We start from the raw sequence: 22,449 nt of genomic DNA, 5'->3' as shown, positions 1-22,449 counted from the left end.
AACCAGCAGCAGCGTGTCGAATCAACTAACGAGCGCGTCAGATTCGGAGTGCTTGCAAAGCTTGCCTTGTGCCCAACAGTGGTGGATGCAGCAGCGCTGGTTCGGCGGCCATCTCGACCGCTTCGTGTGGCGCTTCGCGTTTCCCCGAAGCTCCCGACGGCGGCCAAAAAGCCCTCAGAAGGGGGGAAAGTAGCAACGTGTCGCGCAACAGCCGCGAGGGGATGCCGGGGGGATGTAGCGCGACGCTGGGCTTGTATCAAAACAAACATTCTTGCTTGGTGTGTGTGAAGATTCGCCGTAAAATGCACCGTCTAATGCATTTTACTGCAGTTTCCAGATGAACCGGAGCTCACGGAGGGGAGGCTGGGCTACCGGTGCAACATAATCGGATGAACGAGCATGGGGAAGGCAACCTTCCCCGGCATGACGCGATAAGAAGCACCGAAGTGCGTTCGAGCGGGAACACTAGTGGTTTTCCCGATGCGAAACAATGGCGAAAGCAACAGTCGGTTACCGAGCGACCACATGGTCGGTTGGAAGTTCTGTCTGGCGTTAATACCACGTGCCTGACGTGCGTGGAGCAGATATTTATATCGCTTCCCCTCCGTCTAAGTCGCGATCCTACTAAGAGGCTTCGAACGGGTGAATAGAAGAGGGAGACAGAGACCGATCGAACTGAGCGATGCAGTGAAGCGAGACGAATATGCTACACCGTAGCGGACCAATAGTGGCCACGGCTCGATCATCGTCGAACGCCGGAATTTGTGCTGCTGCTCCAACGAACGCCAAAAGCTACGGTAATGAACGCCATCACTTAGCGGCCGGTTGATGAATCGGCAGCGCTCATTGGCCACCATCCCGCATGCCGGCTTACGACATGCACACACACATACATTCGCTGATTTGCGATCACCGATGGAGCCGCCAGGTCGTTCAGCTGGATGATGAGCATAGCACCACTGTTGGCGAGCGTAAACAATAAACAATTTTTACGATTACTTTGGGAGACGTTTCCGAAAAAAAGTTGACACTTCATCGAAGGCATATTTTACTACCTCATTACGGTACAGACGATGGCATTTCGAATGATGCTGTCGCTGACATTACGAGCATCTAACTCTGCAGCCTACATATCAACAAATTATGTAATTGAAGAGCCAGGGTGGCAGTGGATCGTAAACTCTTACACAGCTCTTATTCATTTTGCTCAAACTCATAGAACTTACCCACAATCATCCACGATGCAAGTAATTCAGCGAGAAACATTATGACTTTTTTTGCATGTTTTTTATCCTTCAAACTGAGAATGAACGGTTTAATGTTCATTAAACACCTTGGGGGTGCCCATGGCGCAGCGGTAGCGCGAGGAAACACCACACCACAGGTGTGGGATCGAATCTCGAGTCTGGCACCCTCCGGTATTACGAACGGCTGACCACCGATCTATAATATACCGTCTTTCGGTCACACAAACTCTCTTCGGAGGGAGGCCTTGTCCCACTAGGGGATGTCGTGCCACTTAAAAAAAAAAAAAAAACACCTGACTTTTGTCGATTTATAAAGAAATTTAATGCGTTGATTCGTAATAAAATTTATTATAAATTAAAGTGTATTCAAATATTGATTGATGTTGCCAAATCAACATTGTCTGTGATGAAATTTAGCCCTCATACATACATTTGGGTCATTTATCACAACAGCAACAGAAGAATACCGAAAAAAAAGCTGGACTCAAACAGGTCCGTAGAAATTACAAGAATGAAGCCGCTAGTGAAGCCAGCAAAATTGGTGAGTCTAATTAACAAACGAAGGTAAGCAGTTCAGGTGAAACTCCAAGAAGCAAAGATCACGCAACGGTAAGGTTCTACAAAGCTCTCTGTAAGTACTGAGTAATTTAGATTTAAAAGTAGTATAAAATCAAACTATAACGCATTTTCTAAATTCTTGATAAATAAATTATATTAAAATAAAGATTGGACTAGATTTATCGCTAGACTTTTCCGCATAACATGCGGCTATTTGGAATCATAGCACTGGTTGTTTTTTTTTAACCATCAACAGAATCCTCTGAAACTCGAATTCCTTTGCTTACCAATGTACAAAGATACATTTTGTATCGTAATATAAAAGATTAAAATGCCCGATAACAATCGACGATTATGCATACGATAACGATTCGAAGAATTGTATTTTGACTATTCTTGTTTCATGATATTTTTGAAGATCCTCATGCCGGGTTAATAAAAAAGCACAAACAAATACTTCCGTAACATTCATGAAATAGCATTATGCTGTTCCTGCTACTACATGGAAAGTTGAGTTAAAGTGAGTCATATAAAGTAGGTCGTCTACAGAAAATGATCATGAAATGATCAACATGATCATTCAAACTACGTTCAGTACTACACTAGTGATGAGAAAACTCCAAAATTTCAGGAGCAGATCAGATCATTTGCTCTCAGTCAAGAGTTGTACTTAGGACCTAAAACATGCTTGGATTGAATTGGAGAGTAAAAAGGGAAGGAAAAAGGATGGGTAGAAAGGTGCTGTTGAAGTTAAATTTGCACTTGTAGTCAGGCAAAAAATTGAAACAAGTGAAAAACATGAAAAAATGATTAATATGCTCCATGAGCATAACAAACGACTTATTTTTAAATATCTTCTAATTCAAGAATTCACAATTTTCCCCTCTTCTGCAATTTTCCCCTTTTTCTCGCAACAACCGGTTTTCAACCGGTTGAAACCGGTTCTCTGAAATGACCTTCAAAGGTCATAAATCACCGAACGAACCGGTTAAGCCGAAAATACTCCTAGCGCCATCTGGTGGCCTCACTAGCGTCATCTAGGAAAAACATCGAAATTGTAGTACTAAAATTGTACTCCATATTGTACGCAAATAAAAGAGCTTCCGTAATGTTGTAAGCAGTTCAAACTACAACAAATTTAGTTAACGGACTTTCGAAAAATGTGTAAAAAGAGCAGACTTATTCAAACGAGGAAGATAGTGAGCTTATTAACGTCTTGATGGACTGTATATTTGAATTACAATTATACTTCAAATATTACGACAATTTCGTATCATTCAAATCACTGACAAATATCCAGAAGAAAAATTAAAACATACCGATCCTCAAGTCGAAAAAAGTTAAACACGAATAAAATATATTTTTAGCACCAACCAACAAGAAAATCTGCAGTTACTTGCTTGGTCCACATGCTTTGAATATTTGTTCTACTTTTTTGTCGCTTTTTAAGTAGGTCATCAACTTGCACCAGCTCCCCCGCCGCGAAGCTCTCACAGATTTTCAATGTATGACAGAAAATTTGTTTCAACTTCTGACACTTTGCAGCGTGCGAGACGCTTCCTGCTCCCGAGGAACATCGTATCGGTCGCGTCTCCGCGTCGAAACCGGTTCAGCCTTGAGCAGCATCGCCTCTTTCGGTGACCATGAGGAGGTCATCTGCGGCCACGACAGTACATCGTTTGTTTTCTCATCCCAACGCGCCATCAGGTCAGCAACGTTGACGGTTTTTGTGGTCCGGTTTGAACCGGCTCGGAAAGTCTCGAACAAATTTCGGCGACTCTGTTGATGATATGCTGGGTAAACAACATAACCGGCTACATTTAGCTATGTCAGAATGCTAACACCGAACTGTTTACGAGGAGTGATGCCTCCGATCGAGGCCGTTAAAAATGCGTATCGTGTTCGAAACTACGAAAACATCTCCATAAACACAATTGTTTTGAATTTAAATGGACTGTTTTTGAAACACATTGCGAACCACTCAATAAGGTATTCAGTCAGTCCATAGATTTAAGCATCCGGAATGGCACACTCTAAAAGTCACCCTAACCTACGGAAAAAGTCGGGTCAACGGTTTTCATAGAACTCCAACATCGGGGGTTTACCAGGCCCAGCAAATTCCGATATCAAATGGATAATTTTCCCATATCACTTCCGCTCAGATGGGGTTCGCAGATTCTCGTTAATCTGGAGTGACCCGTTGTAATCTACCGGGTGGTAATTAGCTGCCGATAGAACTACCAAACGCCCAGATAGTTACCATGTTCGCCAGGTTGCACAACAACAACATCGACAACCCCATCTGGAAGGGAAATAAAACATTCAGAATCCCCAGCGAGATTTTCAGGAATCGTGACACTATTTTACATGTTGAACCACCGATTAGTCAACACATGCGTTAAGTGTTTTATTGGCTTTTATGTCCGGTTATTTAAGTACTCCTCATCTTACTATGCAAACGATACTTTTAGTGTTTAAATTCATGCTCAACAAACTATTATTTTTAGATGGAGAATGTTGGAAGCATTACACATTATGTAGATGAAAATTTGTGACTAAAAACACAAACAAATGACCAAGAAGCGGACATTTATACAGTAAAGGTAAAAGTGCTTAAAAAATTTATTTGCACTCATGTTTGTTGTGAAAAACCTAAGCGAATATAGAAACCGAGAAAGCAGTTTCTTTAGACATTTTTCTTAAAATGCAGCAATATCACCATTTTTATTGATAATATTGTAAAATTATAGAATGAATAGTCAGAACATCTTCACCTCGCTTACGTAGCAGTCAAAATGACTGACATATTCGATATCGATGGCGTATTCTACTAACTTTGCCGTTCTCAACCTCATTACTGGCCTTTTTCCTATCGCGCATAGTCATTGTCAACCCTTCCTTCACGTGTTCTCGACACCTGAGGAGATACCTTACAATGCTAGCAACACAACCCTCACGCGGGTTGGATGATTTAATTTACCCATTGCTCACAGTGTCGCTATAATTACTTCCCCTTTTTATTCTAGGGAGCATATCCGCGATCGTCCGTAGTACAGCAACGAGATGCAGCACCTTCGGCACCTGCTGCAGCATCATCTGCATAATAACCACACCGTCTGGCCGTGATCGATCGATGAATGAACCGTGTGCTACCGAAATATATAGGGAGGTTTGGCCGCGTGTGCCAAAATCTAAAATAGAGCTGCACCGACTTGTCGAAGCTAATTTACCATGAGGTTTGTTTTTGCTTACGCTACTTAAGTACACAGGGGTGTTTTTAGAACGTGTCGGGAGGGGGGTTGATCACGACATGTCATAGTGAGAGAGGCACAGCGTCGGTCAAATCGTGACATTCGTAATGGCAAAGGCGCTAAAGAAAAGCTGATGAGCTGTATCTGCGTCATCGTTACCGGATCCGGCGGATGAGAAGGAAACAACCGACGTTAACGACGCTTCCATCGATGTAACAACAAAGTAGGCCCGGGTGGGCCGTTTATCCACCCCCAGGATTGGATACTTCAGGTTCCCAGCTCGCTCACGGTAGAGGAAATTGTGCGGTTGTTTATCGACACCGGTTTTTGCCTTCACACGCGCGCGCATCATTTGTTATTCAAAGGCGACCTCCATCGATCCACCCCCTTTCTTGCTCTTGCTTTATTTTATTTCCCCCCACCAACCTCGAAGTCTGATGTCACACACCAGTCGAGGGCGAGTTTATACTTTCGATGGTAGAGCGATTCGGACCCGGGGCAAGAAACTTTCAATTCAACTCCATCCCAGGGTGCCCAGGTTCGCTCCGGTGATTCACCGGAAAATCCCAACAGCTCCGAGCTGGTCGAGCATGGAGGCAGTGCGTCACGACAAGTGCGTCATCGTTCTGTGGCCATTGTCGAATAGGTCGAAGGCATTCCAAGTCTCTTTGCTTTCCTAATGAGATCCAACCAACAAACACACACAAACACAAACGGGTATTGGCACATCCTGAACCATGTCGTGGCTTTTGCAAAAACCGGTTTTTGGATCATCTCGCAGCACGCCCTCTTATTCGCCAAACAAACAAATGCGTCATCGTGGTTCAAAAGCCGATGGCATCATGGATCGGAAGCGATCGCCTGCGAGAAAACAGACAAGATCACGGAAAGGAGACGCTCCTTTTGCTTGTCTTGTTCTACCTTTCGGGGCTCGGTGATGCGCCGAAATTCCGCGAAATGTTGTTTACCACTCGAAACAGCATTGACAACATCACAAAAAGTTCACCCGAAGCTGCGAGAGAAATGTCATCGCGAATGCTATCAAAATTAACGACCTTGCTGAGTTGCGCCAAAAGAATCCGGCTCGATCCAGTCAACACGCGAATGATGTTTGTTTCTTGCAGTATGGAGGGGGCCAAAAGTCACAAATAAAGTCTCCGCACCGGTGTTGTGTGTCAATTGGAAGCACAAACAGCCACCGGAAGGCTCATTTGATTTGCCTTGCGGTTCGGTGCCCCCTTCCGGATAGGCACAAACAAATTCCTAGCTCCAAGTCCGCGCTAGGAGGAACCCCCAGCAGAAGCAAAAAGGGGCAGCAGCGAAGGAAAAACAACATTCGCACAATAAATTATCACTCGCGTGAACTCGCGAGCCGCTCCCAGCAAGGAGCCCAACAGGAGGAGACGAAAATAAAACGCACTTGGTAACGCACCAGCACCGGATCGCAGCTTGTAGTAAACATCACCATCATCATCATCGCCATCGCCACCACACCACCAGCTGTTGTGTGTGAAGGATGTGTGAAGGCGAGACGCTGGGCAAGAGTACAAGAAGAACAGAGATGAGGGCAAGGAGCACCACTTTCAACAAGTAGAGCAAAGAGGTACGCGCGCGCGCCCCGGATCGTTCTGAATATGCCAAAAATCCCCATAGCAACCGATCCGAGTAAACATCTCGACGGATCTTGCTCCGCTTCTCGACGTCGACGGATGACGAAATTGTGAAACCCGTCCGGTCGGTGGAGGTCGAATGGATGTTATCTGGTCTTCCACACAGATAAGTGGTGTTTTGGGATGTGGTTTCAACATTGGTCAACTGTTGCGTCATTTAGGAGAACTCTCTTGGAGGTCCATATCATTCTTTCCTTAAATTCATCCTAAAATTAGAAAGCAAAACAATTAAATGCCAGCGGCAAACGTTACCCCGAACGCACCTGAACAATGAAATGCGATTTCAAAATCGCGTCGAATACATTCCTAAACTGATGTAAAATTTGAACTGATCGAATGACTGACTGAACTGATCCATAAAGGTTAAGTTTGCAAACTCTATCGACATCTTTCCATTGATCGTTTCTGTGGGTAATTATAATCGATAGCAGCATTGATATAGGACTTACTGTCCAGCGTTTTTGGATCCATAAACTAGCTCAAATTACCTTAGTTGATATCCCTACAAAAAGGCTAAACAAGAACAATCTGCCCGTGTAGACTTTTGGTGGGTCGCTAGGGGCCGTTTTTCAGTATTTTCCAATTTGTCAACATTGATAAAACTTAATTATTATGGTGCAATAAAATTTTCTGTTCTATCGAACTAAACATAACATTTTATAAAACCTCCTGCGATGTTTTGCATCTTAAGCCGAACAAACCACGGGCATGAGAGGTACAAAACAGGATAGAATGGTCCTACGGCAGCCCATACCTGTTCCCCCGGTTGGCCGACGTTTACATACATCTCATTATGTGCCAAATAATGTAGCATACCTGCAAATTAATTTAAAATATCTACTTCTCTCAGTCGATATTACATACTAATGCGAAAAATTAGAAATAACTATAAATAACATAACTTTCCAACAGCTCAACTGAACTTGGTATTAGTTGACCAAAAACCTAAATCAATACACCTAAGAGCAAGCAATAGCCTCTTTCATTAAGTATTAGTACTTACAAAATCGTCAACTAAAACATCATCACCCAAAAATCACAGAACCTTACGTGTTACATTATACAACTCTCCTACCATTCGAGGAGCACAAACAGTTGATAATTCGCATACCGCTAACCGAAGTCGAAAGGAAATTTGGTATGGGCTTCCCAATAGCTGCAGGCCTTTTGGCACATTTGGGTAATTTCCACAATGCTGCTCGGGCAGGTCAAAAAGGTTGCTTTCATAAAACGGTCAGCCATGATGAACTGATTGCTGCAACATACATCCATTTTGGGCGCCAAAACAACCAATCGAAAGGGAAGCTGAGGAAAACGGGTTTCGGGAAAAACCTAACCTGAGATGGCATCGTCATCCGGGCTGCGCAAAAACGCACCCATGCAGTATCCTTTCGTCGGTTGGCCGGTTTGGACCGGGCTTTCCGTACCATTCATGGGACTAACCAAAGGCACCATTTGAACCAGGAGAAGAGCAATGGGTAAAAGTCCATCAACGTGCGTTTTAGCGTATCTGCAAATAAAAAAAAACACCTCCAAAATCTGTTGGCTCGATCCATCGAGTTTATGGTGGAGGAACAAACTGACCGTTACACAACCGCTGAAACCACAGCCGCCCCAAAGCTGCCCTGTGGATCGATAATTCCAAGGACATCTGGACGCCCGGGCGTGGCGAATGTATTGCGTTGTTAGTTCGCGAACAGTCCAGAACAAATCGCAGGATTACACTGTACCCAAAGTGAGGTGTTCTGCGACCAAGAACAAGGATGTGTTTTCCACAGCCAAAGCAAAATATACCGCCACTTCCAAAAATACCCACACATCCCGCTGTGAAACTAATAACAAAATGCGTAGATGCGCCCCGTACGGATTACGTTTATATTTCCGCTTCCGAGAAGCGCTTTCATTTTACAAAACTCCACAACTCGTGCCGGCTCAAGCCGTGTGGGTGGGTAGCCGTAGATTTTCCAGCACCACCGGAGCTCTGCTCCGGGGGAAAACGACTCCAAACCGACTGACGTCATCGAGCGATCCCACGGCGGCGAGCAGCCCAATTCATTCATGGTAAAAAGGTAGGCAAACACACACAGAACAACGTCCCACGCAATTTTCAGGGACATTCCCGGTTCCCGGTTTCAGTGCCAAGGCAAGCTCTTGCCCATGCCAGCAACCAAGGCAAAGATCAAGGTCCTGCGCATGGCCATTGCGGGGCCGGTCTTTCACTGCTCTCGACGATAGGATGCTCGATGATGTTGGCCTGGAGCGAGCCAGAAGGACTCTCTACACGGGGCCTACACTCGATGGCAGCAAAAGCCGCCCGGCCCGGCCGGCAAAAGTACACTCGAGCCGAACTGCCCCGAGGATTCCATTCTCGTAATGACGTCAGTCGGCGGCCGCTTTTCCGAAAGGCATGCGCGCCCGATGAATTTGATGAATGAAGCACGGAAAGCGAAAGGGAGCCCACGTTTCGCTCTCGTTCACGCGCCCGTGACCGGCGGGAAAAATCGATCCAGCTTTGCAGCTCTGTATGGGCCTTCTTCCGCCTTCGCTTCGGCCACGAGCCACGGAGGAGTTCCCCGCTTCCATTCCAAAACAAACGCAACCCACACGCCGGTGTTTGGGTTTTTCTCGCTACGGTTGCGCGAGAACGCGGAGGGGGGTATGGCACGCGAGGGACGGGAAGTCGCACGGGATGGCACGTGAAAGCCATTTCCAACACAACGACGGCCCGTTGTCGTTCTTTGGCCCGTGCGGCGGCCTACAGGTTTTCCGATTGACGTCAATGGTGAGAAATGGAAAATTGGAGGAAAAAAAAACGCCGGTACCCCCACCGGTTTACCGAAAGGCTTCATTCACAACAGCAGCAGCAAAAGGCTCAGGTTGAAGCCTACGTTCGAAAGGATATATCGCACCTTCGCAAACCTCCAACACGCCAGTAACTTTTTTTCTGCTAGGGACGTACTATTTTCGGTGTGATTTTCCACCGAGTCACACGGGTGTACCATTAATTTGGAGCCGGCGTGAACCTACAGCCGGGTACCATTATTGGGGAAAAGGTGGAAAAAATAAACCCCAATAAAAGGAAGCTACCCGGTGCCGCGTAATGCGGTAAACCTTATGCTAGTGGGTGTTTGTTGCTGTATGAAAATTTGATGACGGTTCCGTAACGGAAGATGAATGAATCAAAGCAAGCAAAAAAGGGACTCGTTTGATCGATAAAATAGTGGCTAAGCTGGTCACAAGGATACACACGAATGATTGCGAATGTTGATTCGATTTTAGTTATCGTTTGAAGCATGACGAAAGAGACAAATATTCACAAATACTTATTTAATTTCAAAATGTTATTGTCAAAATTTCATCAAACATCCTTTGAGGTGAGTGAAGCTAAGTAGTATTTGCTTTTAAAATTTTAATAACTACTTCAACAACTCAGTATCCAATTTAAAATCACATTAAACTGAAAATAAACAAAAGGCAACATATCTCATATCAAATACTTAATTCCGGATCCATGGACCAATACTCACCAACAAAAAGGTAAAATATTGAAACAAAATGACAATTTAAAAACAAAGCACAGAGCAAACATAAAAGTGGAAGTTGCCGTTAATGTATTTTCAATTGAACAACTCCAGTATAATGTGTTGATTTCAATGCAACCACTTCTTGACACGTAAATTGAAAATTAATTTACTTGCAGAAAAAATAATGGCCCTGATAGAAAAATTGAAAACACTTGTCTTAGAAAAACAATCCACCTACAGATGGTAAATTTTTAAAAACGTCCGTGTGAAATATACAACTCACACGAAGACCTCCATCTTCGGCAAAGGATCGGATTGCCAGAGTCCTTGCCAGAACCTCACGGGAAAACCCAAGAACGGTGGGAAAAGAACGCCTACGCACGTTCTAGAACAACCACCACCATTCGTTGGTGGGCATTTGTCATTCTATTTCGAGCCAACCACCGGAACACGCTATTCTCATTGAAGCACCATCGCCCGCGCTGTGCTTTCCTTTTCCACCATCCACCCTCGGAGGATCATTCGAGCTCATTCATAATCGACGAACCTCGGCCCGCACATGTGATGCCGTTGCGATGGAGGTGGCTTTCCGAGGGTTGAAAAAAAGGGTAACTTTGGTACGAACGACGCGTGGGAGTCCAACGTGCAGAGTCAAACGAAAGAAGTAAAAAAAAAAGCAAACGGCACCCGCTCCTTGTTCCATTCAACTGTGTGGGCATTTCCATTGTAATTTTCCTATTCTACTCACCCACCCTCAGCAGCAGCAGGACTCGCCCATTCTGCCGAACGAACTTTCCGAGAGCTCATTTTCCCGAGCCCAATGACGTAAGCGCCGGAGTTAGAAGGTTTGTTTGCTTTTTTCCCCCTTCTCGCTTCACTTCTGTGTGCTCTGCGTGTAAGTTACATGATCGCTTTCCACACGGGCGCTTTCCCTCCTTTAATAATCGCATTGCCATCTCTTTCGTGCCCATCGAGCCAGAAATGGCGATACGATTTGCGTCAATCGCGTCGCGTGGGCCCGATTTTCCGGCATTTTCCATCGCCCAGGCGCCACACGCGGTTGCCCTTTGGCCTCTTGACCTTTCTTCGCTACGTCTAAATGCCACCTTTCCACCAAGAGGGGGGGGCAACACAAGGAACGCACACGACGAAAACATCCGCCGGTTGCGGCTGAATGGAGCAGCGTTTTTCGCTACGGCGGGTTGGGTTGGGTTGGGTTTTCCTGCGCCGCACGGAATGCGCATGGCAGGCAGGGTTCAAGCGTTTCCATGAATGAACGTGAGCTGAAAGTTGATATCGATTCGTTTTGCCTCGTGGGACGGCGAGGGGAAGGGAAGGTCGTTGAGGTCGCACAGGGTCGGGACGGACGAGACCTGAAGGACTCGACGGTATTCGGTTGAGTTAGTCACCAAGTTCAGGGATACGGTGTGGGCACAAGGACGAAAGGTTGAACGATTACCGAGTGAACGGAGCGAGAGAGAGAAAAAGAGAGGGAGATAGAAAGTGAACGAAAGGAGCGTTTTTCAATTATTGATATCGTACCGGGGTCGTGGGATTATGAAGCAAGTGTGTGGGAGGTGGAAGAAATATGCTCCAGTTTGCGAACCGTTTGTGCGTGGTTCAACATCGCCTGTTGTAATTTGGATCAATCAATCAATTAATTACGATTCCACAATGTTTCTTTTATTTTAACCTTCCCGTGTTTACCATTTGGGAAATTTAGTCATTCCTCGAATTGTTATTCGGGAAAATCTTCGCAAACTATAATGATTATTTCAAAATACACACAACCAACTACTATTGACCAGAATTAATGTTTGTTGTCCTACCTTTTAACCGTTGCTTCTGCTTGGACCAGATGAAAATTGTTTCCTCATACTCTGAAAGAAAAGAAAGAAAAGGTTGTTGAAAGGTATAAGTGTTGAGTACAAAATATAACAATCTAAGCTAAACATGTGTGCTTCGTTGACACGAAAAAAAACTATCATAAAAATGAAAAAATAATAAAGGTAACACCCACCAGAAAAGAAAATGATTTTACTGTAGAAATAAATTGATTTGAGAACAAATAGCCGTACAAATATAAAATACTATTAACACACAAAACAACAAGATCTTTAGTTCTGAAAATGTCAAGGATGATTGAAACAATGCACACAACAATCCTATCGTAAAACTGCGACCTATTGAAACGGTTTCGTACGAAGCAAAGGACACTTAGATCGTAAAGCAAACAAAGTGTTTGGCAAAACCCCCCACAGTGTCAGCAGGCCATTCCTATGGAAATATATTGCACTGGGATCATAACAGGCCACATGAAATGTAGGAAAATCATAGATCGGCAAGTGAATGTTTGGTTCCTTTTTGACTTTCGATCTCGAAACGGACATGATTTCCCTACATGTTTTTCTACCGTTGATATTTTCCAATCAAACGATTTTTATAATGCATCCCAATACAACACAGTGCGACTCTGGTTCGATCAAACCCAAATTTAACCATGCAACCATTCTTGCTGCGAGCAAGCAAAGAATAGAAAAGGCAATCGAAATCGGTTATGACTCATCAAAAAATTCATCAAGGAAAATCGGAAACATGCCCACCCCCGAAGAATCGGTACACAAAAAATGCGGAAATATTGTAGATCCGATCGAAGAAACTCCCCTCCCGTCTGGTCGGCGGTTCTTCACGCGACACCTTTTCCCACTGTTGCGTCAGCTTCCACCGCGAGGCGCTCCAACGGCCAGTCGACCATCGACATGATGCTGCCGCCAATCGGTCATGACTCATCGCCACGGCGCGGTATCTTGTTTGGAGTTTTTTTTCGGTTTGATTTGCGCCGCGTGACGACGGCTTCGCGAATTTCACCATTCGGCTGAGCGGGGCGTGCAAGCGATAATCTCATCTCCCGCGAGCTGCGCGCGATGCTTCTCGAAAATCTCGCGCACAAACAATGCCTCACGTACACTCATACACGCACGCAGAGGACGAGGCCGCGCAGCAGAACCTGTTCAAACGAGATACGGGCGGCGGCCCGCGCTGCAATTGATCGGCAAGTAATCGGCGCAAACACACCTCCCTGGTGTAAGCGGACCAAAAGCACCGACCACGAGAGAGAGAGAGAAAGAGAGGAAAAAACTGCGAAGAAAAAATTCCAACAAAAGGCAAAAAAAAGGATTGGTCCAACAACAGCAGCGCTCCCCCCTCAACGCGAGCGCGTTATCAGCACCAGATCCGGACAGCCATCGCCCGAAAACCGGACATACCTTGTGTGCACGCCAGTTCATTCATGAGCCACAGAGCACCGGGACCCCGCACCCCCCCCCCCCCCCCCCCCCCCCCACCCGGCATCATCGTCTTCCTATCTGCGCTATGCACCGTTAAATGGCGCTGGCGAGAAGAAGCGAAAGCGACGCAATCGTGGCCACGCCATGACGTCACGCAAGCGCGCGGGCCCGCACATACACACACACACACCGCGCCAGAAAACGGACTGTCACCTTGAACTGCCTTGCCGCACCAACAGTGGCGGAGGGAACAGAGGAGACGTGTGGAACGGTTTCATTCCACCGAGAGACCGCGATCATCCGCTGTTCACGTGAACATCAAGCGCGCGCTCGCGCACCACAGAGCGGTTGGTGGGGCACCGCTGGAGAAGGGCCAAGAAGTGGGTGGGGACAGCAAGGTGGTGGTGGTGGTGGTGGTGGTGGTTCCGTTTCGCGTTCCGTCCGCTCCCCAACGGAGCAAAGGGAAAAAAGTTGCACCATCGCGGTTTGTTGAGGTTCGGCCCGACCGTGCCCCCTTGCGCTCATTGGTCGACACGGACGCCCCGAGCCCGCGTGTGTGTGTGTGCGCTGGTTTGTTTGTGTAGGTCTGGCCGTGTTTACAAGCGACCCCGCGGGCCGAACAACGATCAGCCGCGCAACACATCGTGTTCACGTGAACAGCGAGTGATGCCGGTCGTTCGATGCGTGATCAGAGTCTCGGACCGCCATTCCCCGCCAAGGCTCCCGTCAGCTTCCCGTCCACCGCACACCCCTCAAGCTTAAGGTTCTCTTGCGATTTTGCACGTACGCGCGGCGCTTCATCATGGGAACGTTAGAGGATAGGAATGCCGCGAACGAATGCAGTGGCCTGGTGGCCGATGATGATGTCGATGATGGATGGTGACGAAGCAACTGCCAAGCCCGGAGCCAAGACGCGGGATGCAAGCGAATGAACGGCCGTCACCCAAAAACAAAAAAAAAACAAAAGGCGCGCGGGCGGGGTGTGTTTCTTGGAATTCGCGTGTGTACAACCCACGGACGCACACACCAGCGAGCTGACGTAAACAGCAGCAACAGCGGGTAATGTGCGTGTGCGCGCGCGCGCGAATGCTGTCATTCCAAGCGCCTTCGAGCCAAAGACACAGAGCCGCCTTGGATGCTGTTTATTTTTAGCCGAAGCAAACGGCGCTCGTTTGGAGCTGGAATAAAGGGTGGCCCGTTGAAGAACCTGCTCCGGGCAGTAAGCGCCTACTACTGGAATCGTCTTGCTAACGACGAGCTGCCTCTTGGAGCTTTTCTGGGCGCCGTTACGCCAACGCTTCAATTACCCGGTGGCCAATGACGTCGCGCGGATTGGATTCGTAACGTTTGACGTCATTGTAATATTCGCAAGCTCTTTCATTAACGTAACGTGCAAAAAAAAAGGTTGGAACAAAAGTGTTCAGACAGGTGGATTCTTGGACGGAATCGATTCACCAATTAGATGATGTCAAGGAAAAAAGTTGATACTATTTTAATTTCTTGTTACCGTTACTATTTTTCTAGTTTAAAAACCCTTCCAAACTAAGGGAGGAATTCAAATAAAAGAGCCAGTCTTGAAATCAACTCAAGATAATTTTTCAAATGCATTCCCATAACAAATAAAAAGCATATGTTTATCATGGATTTAATTTTAGACAGCATCGCTGCTTTCCGCTTAATTTCGTCACCTTTCTGCCTGTCATGTGATAGGCCTACGCAATGGTATTAAAATTATTTTTATTATCATCCAAATTCCCCATGAGATTAAGGTGAACCGGTTCCGATATGCCTGGGACGCGTTCTTGGAAGTCTTTGGACCGAACCGCCGCTCGGGAATGCACTCTATCTCTAGGGCAGAGGCGGCGTCGCCTATGTTTAGCCGTCCCGAAAAAAACGGTCCAAAGTCCACGGGCCCGCCGAGGGGAACCAGGAAATCCCTCCGGCACCAGAAGGCATTGATTAGTCAACCTAGGATCGTGTCCCGCGTGTGTATCGGAGATCGAACCTGTCTAACCCCGCGGAACGCTCTGGCACTCCCGGCGTGTGTAGTGTTTTTTTTACTTCCTATGCTAGGCTTCAAGTAAACTAAGTTTGCCTAAAAATAAACCGCCACATCCCTGTTGCGCCCACCACACCCGGGATCGGTTGGGAAGGTTGAAATAGCAAAGCATGCCAAAATATTGTCCCCGGACTCGTGTGTTGTTGGGTGCGGGGGCTCACTACCCGTTCGACCGAAGCTTGTTGGCAGGCCTGCTTTTCCGCCTTTCGTTCCGATGTCCGATCGCCGGGGCGTGTGGATCACCCTGTGGCTTCCCGTAGGAAAACTGAAAACCCACACACCATACCTGCCTCCCGCCTGCTGCCGTTCCTCCGCGCTTCGAAATTGCCGGTTCATTGCCGGTCGGCGTGCCAGTAGTAGGTTGAGGATGCTGATGAGCTCACACACGATTCCGGCAGCTTCCATTTCCATTGACCCGCATCCGCCACCGCCACGGCATTCTTCCTACGCGAGCGCACACACATTCCTGCACACACGCGAGCGCGCGCACACACTTGCACACACCCACGTCCACAGTGTGGAACGGCGAAGGAAAGAAGGACGACGGCGACGACGACGCGTGCGCGCGAACGTTCGTCCAAACACGTTCGTGCTTGCCTCACTGCCTGCTGCGATGCGTTGCTTCTTCGTCATCATCGGGCCCCCTTTTCTTTGCGATGACTGTTTTGTTGCCTGCGCCTGCCGCATGCCATGACGACAACAACCGCCTCGACGATGACGATGACGACGACGACGACGACGACGACGGCACGAGGGTGAGAAACGCAAGGGATGCGGGACGGGCGGGGGATGTAAGTCCCCGACGAGAGACGCGCTCGGGAGCTTCGGGAAACCGCGCGCGAACGGAACACGGCCGGCCATTCAAGAGCAGCGCGAGCCCCAAACAAAAGCTTACAACGTTTTGTGCCGTCGTAGCGAACGGACGTGTTTCTCGCACGAGACTCTCTATCCACAAACCAACACTTTAGTACTAACCGCGGCCCTTCGGTCAGTGTGTTTAAGCGGGTTTCAATTTCAAAGAAGAAAAGTACAGTGGTGTTACCCAGTCACTAGCAGCAGCAGCAGCGCGATCCGACCAAGCAGTGCATTTTGAGCCACGATTCGCGACAGATGCTTTAGCGGAGAGCAAAGCCAACGGTTAACGGTCAATCGCTCCGGTAATCCGCCAGTAAATGCAAAGTGAAAAAGTTTAAAATAAAGCTACAGTTCATAGAAACAGAAAGAAGTGTACTATCGGAAAGAGTAGCCACCACGGAAGTGTGTTACAAGCAATCAAGAAGATTTTAACTACCAAAAAAGAAGTGATTTTGTGAACCACCTCCATCTCTAAACGCAGACAACAAAGAATCGGCTAGCGTGAAACCAAAAGGCAGCCAACAACAAGAAGTTACAAAGGTGTAATGTGCTAAAGTGTATACCGTAAATCGTGACATTAAATTGAAGTTAAATTTGAGTGAGGAAAGTTTGTAGAAAAGAAAGCTTCCAGTGAAAAACTCGTTGTAGACAAAATTGTACAAAAAATGGAAAACACGGCAGCAATTTTACTATCGCCCCCTGCAACGCCCCCGTTACAGGATACCAGCCACCAGCAGCAGCAGGCTGTGGAAAATTTAAAGGTAAGCATGGTGAGACAACCAATACCAGAACCATCTAAAGCAGAGGCTCGTTTCCTAGTGATGATGTGTGTTTCTGCCCGGTTCCCAAACCCGATCCTCGATGGCATGTGGTTAGATGGTTCGATCGAGAACGATCGGTGATGCTACTCAGCTTAGGAACAGGTTTTCCCGTTGGATTGAGAAGGATTTCTGTGTCTCAATCCGGTTGATTAAAATGGTGAAATTTGTCTCGTTCGAAAACAACAACTGTCTGGCACGCATCCGTGCCTTCGCGGGGTGTGTGTATGTGAGTTTTTTTAAAGTGTGGAATTTGTTCCCGTTGTGGGCATGATCGTGTGGAAGATTTCGCAACCGAATTCAAAATTGTTTAAATTGGTGCTTCGCTTCTTTTCTATCGAGTAGAAAATAGATTTTTACGCCCTCAGATATGGCAATGGTGATTGTTATTCTGTGAATCTTTGGACCTTTCTAGGGTCATTCACTGGTGGGCAGGATCAAATAGAAAAAAACAGCAAGAAGAGAGCTGCAATTAAAACACTTGTAAACGTAGTAATTTGCAAGCGATGTTCACGTGTCACCCTGCGATCGGTATAACCTTGGCAACACCCTCGGACCGTGGGACATGGAACGTGGAAATCCACCCCCTATGACATCCGGGAGTGGCCCGCCGAATTTTGAATGTCTCATTTTTCCTGGGATTTGTGCACCATGTGTTTGTCATGGCAATCTGGCATGATCAGTGCAAACAAGTGTTGGCACGTACGGTTTTGCCCATCGTCAAATGGTCGCGTCAGATGAATTCTGGCGAAATGTGTTGAACTATTTTTACCACACCGTTTCGCTTTTCTTTTATCTCTCCTTCACATCCCACTCCAATGGCGCGTGATTCAATCTATCCTATCACGCGCTGATTTCGTGATAATTCTTGTGAAATTTTTAATCGCGCCCGCCCCCGCCGCCTGTGTTTCAGTGTCAGCGCAACGGAAAAGGGATCTGAAATTAAAATATCTGAGAAAATATGTGTGTCTGTGTGTGTGTATTAGGAATCACCACCCAGGCAGATGACATTTTCCGGCGTTTCTCCGACGCGTTTTAGCATGCACTTGCAAGAATGGAGCACGGATGGATATAAAAATATCTTTTTTCGGTGGTGTCCTTCGCGCAAACTTGAAACACTATTAAACCCGTCCGTACTCGTAAATCGGTAAACTTTTCTCTAAATAAAACTTGTACATATTTCACCACTAGCAACCCGTTTTACGTTATCGCCCGAGAATGTTTCAAACTGTCGAAATCGGGCACGACCGTTCGCGCACGTACGTCAGCAAATTCCACAGCCCTTGAGCAAAAGCGAAGCCTCCTGTCCGGGTTGTTCTGCACGCAACGCGCGCGCCCCCTGCCGGTGCGGGAACGAGCGAGAAACATCTGTCCGATCGGCCCTCTCACTTACGCTTGCTTGCTCGGTGTGTGGTGCAACGTCTGAGCTCCGCGCCCCGCGGCGGGGCGAAGGACCGACCGAAAGCAAATCGACGGAAAAGGTGTGTCGGCGGCCCAGCGCGCTCGCGCACTCTGTCTCTCTGTCCCGCTCCCGCCTGCGGAGAGTTTGAACACAAACATCGCGCCATCGCACCGTCGCACCATCGCACCGTCTGTGCACGCTCGATCACGCTCTGATCACGCAGCGACCCGGCCACAATCAGCTGGTGTTCACGTGAACACCATCCGAGCAAGCGCTGGCGGACTTTGGACCCTCGCCTGTATGTTGTGTCGGCTTTTGACGCGCCGCCGTCTCGCGAACCCCTACCCGTCCTCATGCGCGCGCCGCACAGCGCCTTCGTCCTGTGCGCACTACTGGATGCTTCTCGTAGAAGCGGCAGCGAGATGTGTTGCTTTTTTTCTCCTCTCTTGCCACTTGTCAAAGCGCGACCGCTCGATGACGTCTCGGCAAACACACTCGCTCTCTCATAGCGCCTTGCACGGTTCAATTGCCTCACACTATCTCTCGTCGGATGGATGTAAGGTGTGCCCTCGTTCGGACCGCGAACCGGATTTTTTCGCTTTTCGCGCGCGCTGTCATGATGAGCGGAACCAGTGCCAACACCGCCACCCTTCCCTCCCTCAGATGAATAATCACCCCTCCGCCCGCCCCCTCGCACAGCGTAAAGCAATCAGGGGGCCGAATGTGAGATTGCGTGTTTTACAACCCGAATGTGGGAATTTTTGGCCGCCATCAAAATCGGCTGACCATACGGCAAGGCGGGGGGGAGAGGGGAAGAAAAAAAAAGGTACCGATTAACGCAGCCCGTGCACGCCATTCGATGTCTCGTGCCCCGGGGCACGGTTGATAGGTTGGGGTTTTTTTTTTTGTTAACCTCCAGCCCGATCCGTCGTACGTTTGTACGTATTATCAGTTATTGTTCCCGTTGTTGGCCTTGCCTTATCAACCGTCCACACACCCTCGCGATCGGCTACGGGCGTTTCCGATGCGCCATCTCGCGTCGTACGTGACCCCAGCGAACACGGACGCAGTGTTTTTCCAGCATCGTATGTCGAACACCCGTTATCGGAATCCGATTTGAGCAGCCCCTGAAGATGCAAATATTATACAGTGCTGCTAACAAAGTAGCTAACGTGTTGTTTTTTTTTCTCTTTTTTGTCCTCTCTAGACAAGTAACGCAGTCCGACAAGCGTTGAAACGCAAGCTGGAAAACGCCAACGCCAGCGAGTCACCGGCGAAGGCCAACGGTACCAACGCCGGTCGGCGGGTGAACTTCGTGACACCGAACCAGTCGGACGCGTCGGAAGATGAGTCGGATTTGCCACCGCGCAAGCGCCAGTACGTGCGCAATCCGGACCAGCTCGAGTCGCATGCCGCCCTCCAGAAACAGCTGCAACAGCAGCAGCAACAACAACAACAGCAGCAACCTTGCGCTCCCACACCGCCCCCCTCGGAATGCTCCGGATCGGAAGATGAAAACACCAAGTCCGGTTCGGATGAGGAGCGTAGCTACTTCCAAACAGCGGAACCGACGACGACGACGACAACGACAACAACGGCCCCCCTCCAGCGTGAAAGTGTGATCATGCGCATCAACAAGGACGGCTCGTGCACGAAGGGTGGAAACAACACGGAAACGGTACCGGGTGAAGGTGGTCTGAACATCTTCAGAAGCTACAAGTTCAAAATGGGTCCACGTATGTCACCTCCACCAGCGGCACAGGTCCCGGTGCCATCCGCCTCTCCGGCACCGGCGATCCCGATGGAAACCGAACAGCCAAAGGACTTGAGCAAAACCTCCACCCTCACCACCACCACCACTCCCTCTCAGCCAGCCCCAACGACGACAGTATTCTCCGCCGTCAGTGTGAGTGCCGGTGGCAAGCGTAAGAAGAAGGAATCGAGCCCGTCGACGGCGGCCACACCGATCCTCCCAAAAAGCGCACCATCCGCCTCCGCGAGCACCCTTCCTGTGATAGCACCGAAGATCAGTGCCGCCGGTCCTCCTGCCCCGGCCGCTCCCTTCATCCTTGCCACCCACAACGGGTACATCCTCGTGCCGCCCCAAATCTCACACAATCTGCTCGTGGCGGCCGCACCAAGTGAAGCGCGCCCCATGGTTGGCAAGTCTCAGAGCCAGGCGGAAAAGCAACCGCTGGGTGGGGCTGGTGCCAGCAGCGAAGCAACGACCGCCGCTAGTAGCAAACCGGAACGACGACGCATTTACGAGTGTGATCACCCGAACTGTGGCAAAAACTACTTCAAATCGAGCCACCTGAAGGCGCACCAGCGCATCCACACCGGCGAGCGGCCGTTCAACTGCAAGTGGCCGGACTGCGGGCGTCGCTTTTCCCGCTCGGACGAGCTGTCCCGCCACAAGCGCACGCACACCGGCGAGAAGAAGTTTGTGTGTCACGTCTGCGAGCGGCGGTTCATGCGCAGTGACCACCTGTCCAAGCACGTCAAGCGTCACAACAAGGACGGAAGCAAGGCTTCCGGTGGCGGCTCCGGTCGTCGCTCGACGCTGGCGGCGACATCGGCAGCGACCGCACCGCCGGCCCAGCCGACCGCGATCCTTCCGGCGGAAGTTAGCATGCGCACGCTGTACCACCATCCGATCGCGGCGGCGGCGGCTGTGTTCCACCAGCATCAGGCCACCCACTCGTTCGCGGCCGTCCAGCAGGCGTCCGTTTACTAAGGGCGCTCTTCCGGTAGCGCACCTCCCGTGTCCTTGTGTCATATTCATTTATTTTCGGGGGAGCGAGATCGCGGTCAAACCATTCCAGTGTGTGTGACTCTCCCCAGGTGTTAGTAGTTGTAGTACGCATTAACTAAGGCGAATCCGATGGTCGGTAGTAGCGAAAGGAAAACGGGAAAAGGGAGATACTACGGAGGAGCTTCTAAGAGGATCTCGATTCGAAGCGAGGAAAGAAACTGCATATACCAACAAACTGTGTATCTATTTTATCTCTCCCCCTCCCACACTAATGCGGCTAGGTTTAAACACTCTGTGTGTGTGCGACACACTGCGCACACTGTCTGTGATCGTTTTTTCTTACGAAACGGAAAACTTCTAAGAAAAGGGCACCCGTTTAGCTGTTTAGCTGTACTATCTTTCTTATCACAATCTAGCTATTTAGCGTCGTTGAGGGCGTGTGGCTCCGGGGAAGAAAGTATACAAAAAAACTTCACTAGGAGTAGGTACTATGAGGGCAGGAGATGAGATGGAGGGCCCACACACACACACAGCCCGTAAAGGGAAGGTTGAGGCGCAAGGAGAAACAGAAAAGAAGACTCACATTCAACGGTTCTACTGTCGGTTGTAAGATTTTAATTTGTTCTTATAATTATGTCATTCGTTGTTTTATTTTTTTTTTTTTTGTGTATATCTATTAGGGACCCTGAGGGATAGGACGGGGGAGGCAAATTAGGAAGAGAGATAGAGAAAGAGAGTTCAGTGAAAGTGGCAAAACACTCCCGCGTTCCTTCCGTTCTTCAGCTAATGGTTTCAATTATTTATTTTAGTTCTTAATCGATACCGATTAATTAAAATGCCACAGAGTAAGACGAGCGGTCAGGTGTATGTAATGTATCAAATACTGCGCGAGTGAGAGTAGAATTGGCGCGTCAGCACAGAGATCAGTGAAGGAGAAGAGCTACAACAAAAAAACACATGTGTTAATAATTATAGGAAAGCCAAAACTCTATTGGTCAATGTTCGGTAAATAATGGTGACAAA

At 48.3% G+C, this 22,449-nt stretch overlaps 1 protein-coding gene across 1 annotated transcript; it reads left to right on the top strand.

Moving 5' to 3' along the window:
* Nucleotides 1-17,081: 17,081 nt before the first annotated feature.
* LOC131281199 (Krueppel-like factor 17) lies at nucleotides 17,082-21,408 on the top strand. Its single transcript, XM_058310458.1, has 2 exons — nucleotides 17,082-17,212; nucleotides 19,879-21,408. The coding sequence occupies exons 1-2, from the start codon at nucleotides 17,117-17,119 to the stop codon at nucleotides 21,406-21,408; spliced, it is 1,626 nt and encodes a 541-aa protein (XP_058166441.1). The 5' UTR covers nucleotides 17,082-17,116.
* The last annotated feature ends 1,041 nt before the right edge of the window (nucleotides 21,409-22,449 follow it).

Source organism: Anopheles ziemanni, chromosome 2 (genome assembly GCF_943734765.1).
Source record: "Anopheles ziemanni chromosome 2, idAnoZiCoDA_A2_x.2, whole genome shotgun sequence".
NCBI lineage: Eukaryota > Metazoa > Arthropoda > Insecta > Diptera > Culicidae > Anopheles > Anopheles ziemanni.
This window is presented reverse-complemented; position numbering and strand designations above follow the sequence as displayed.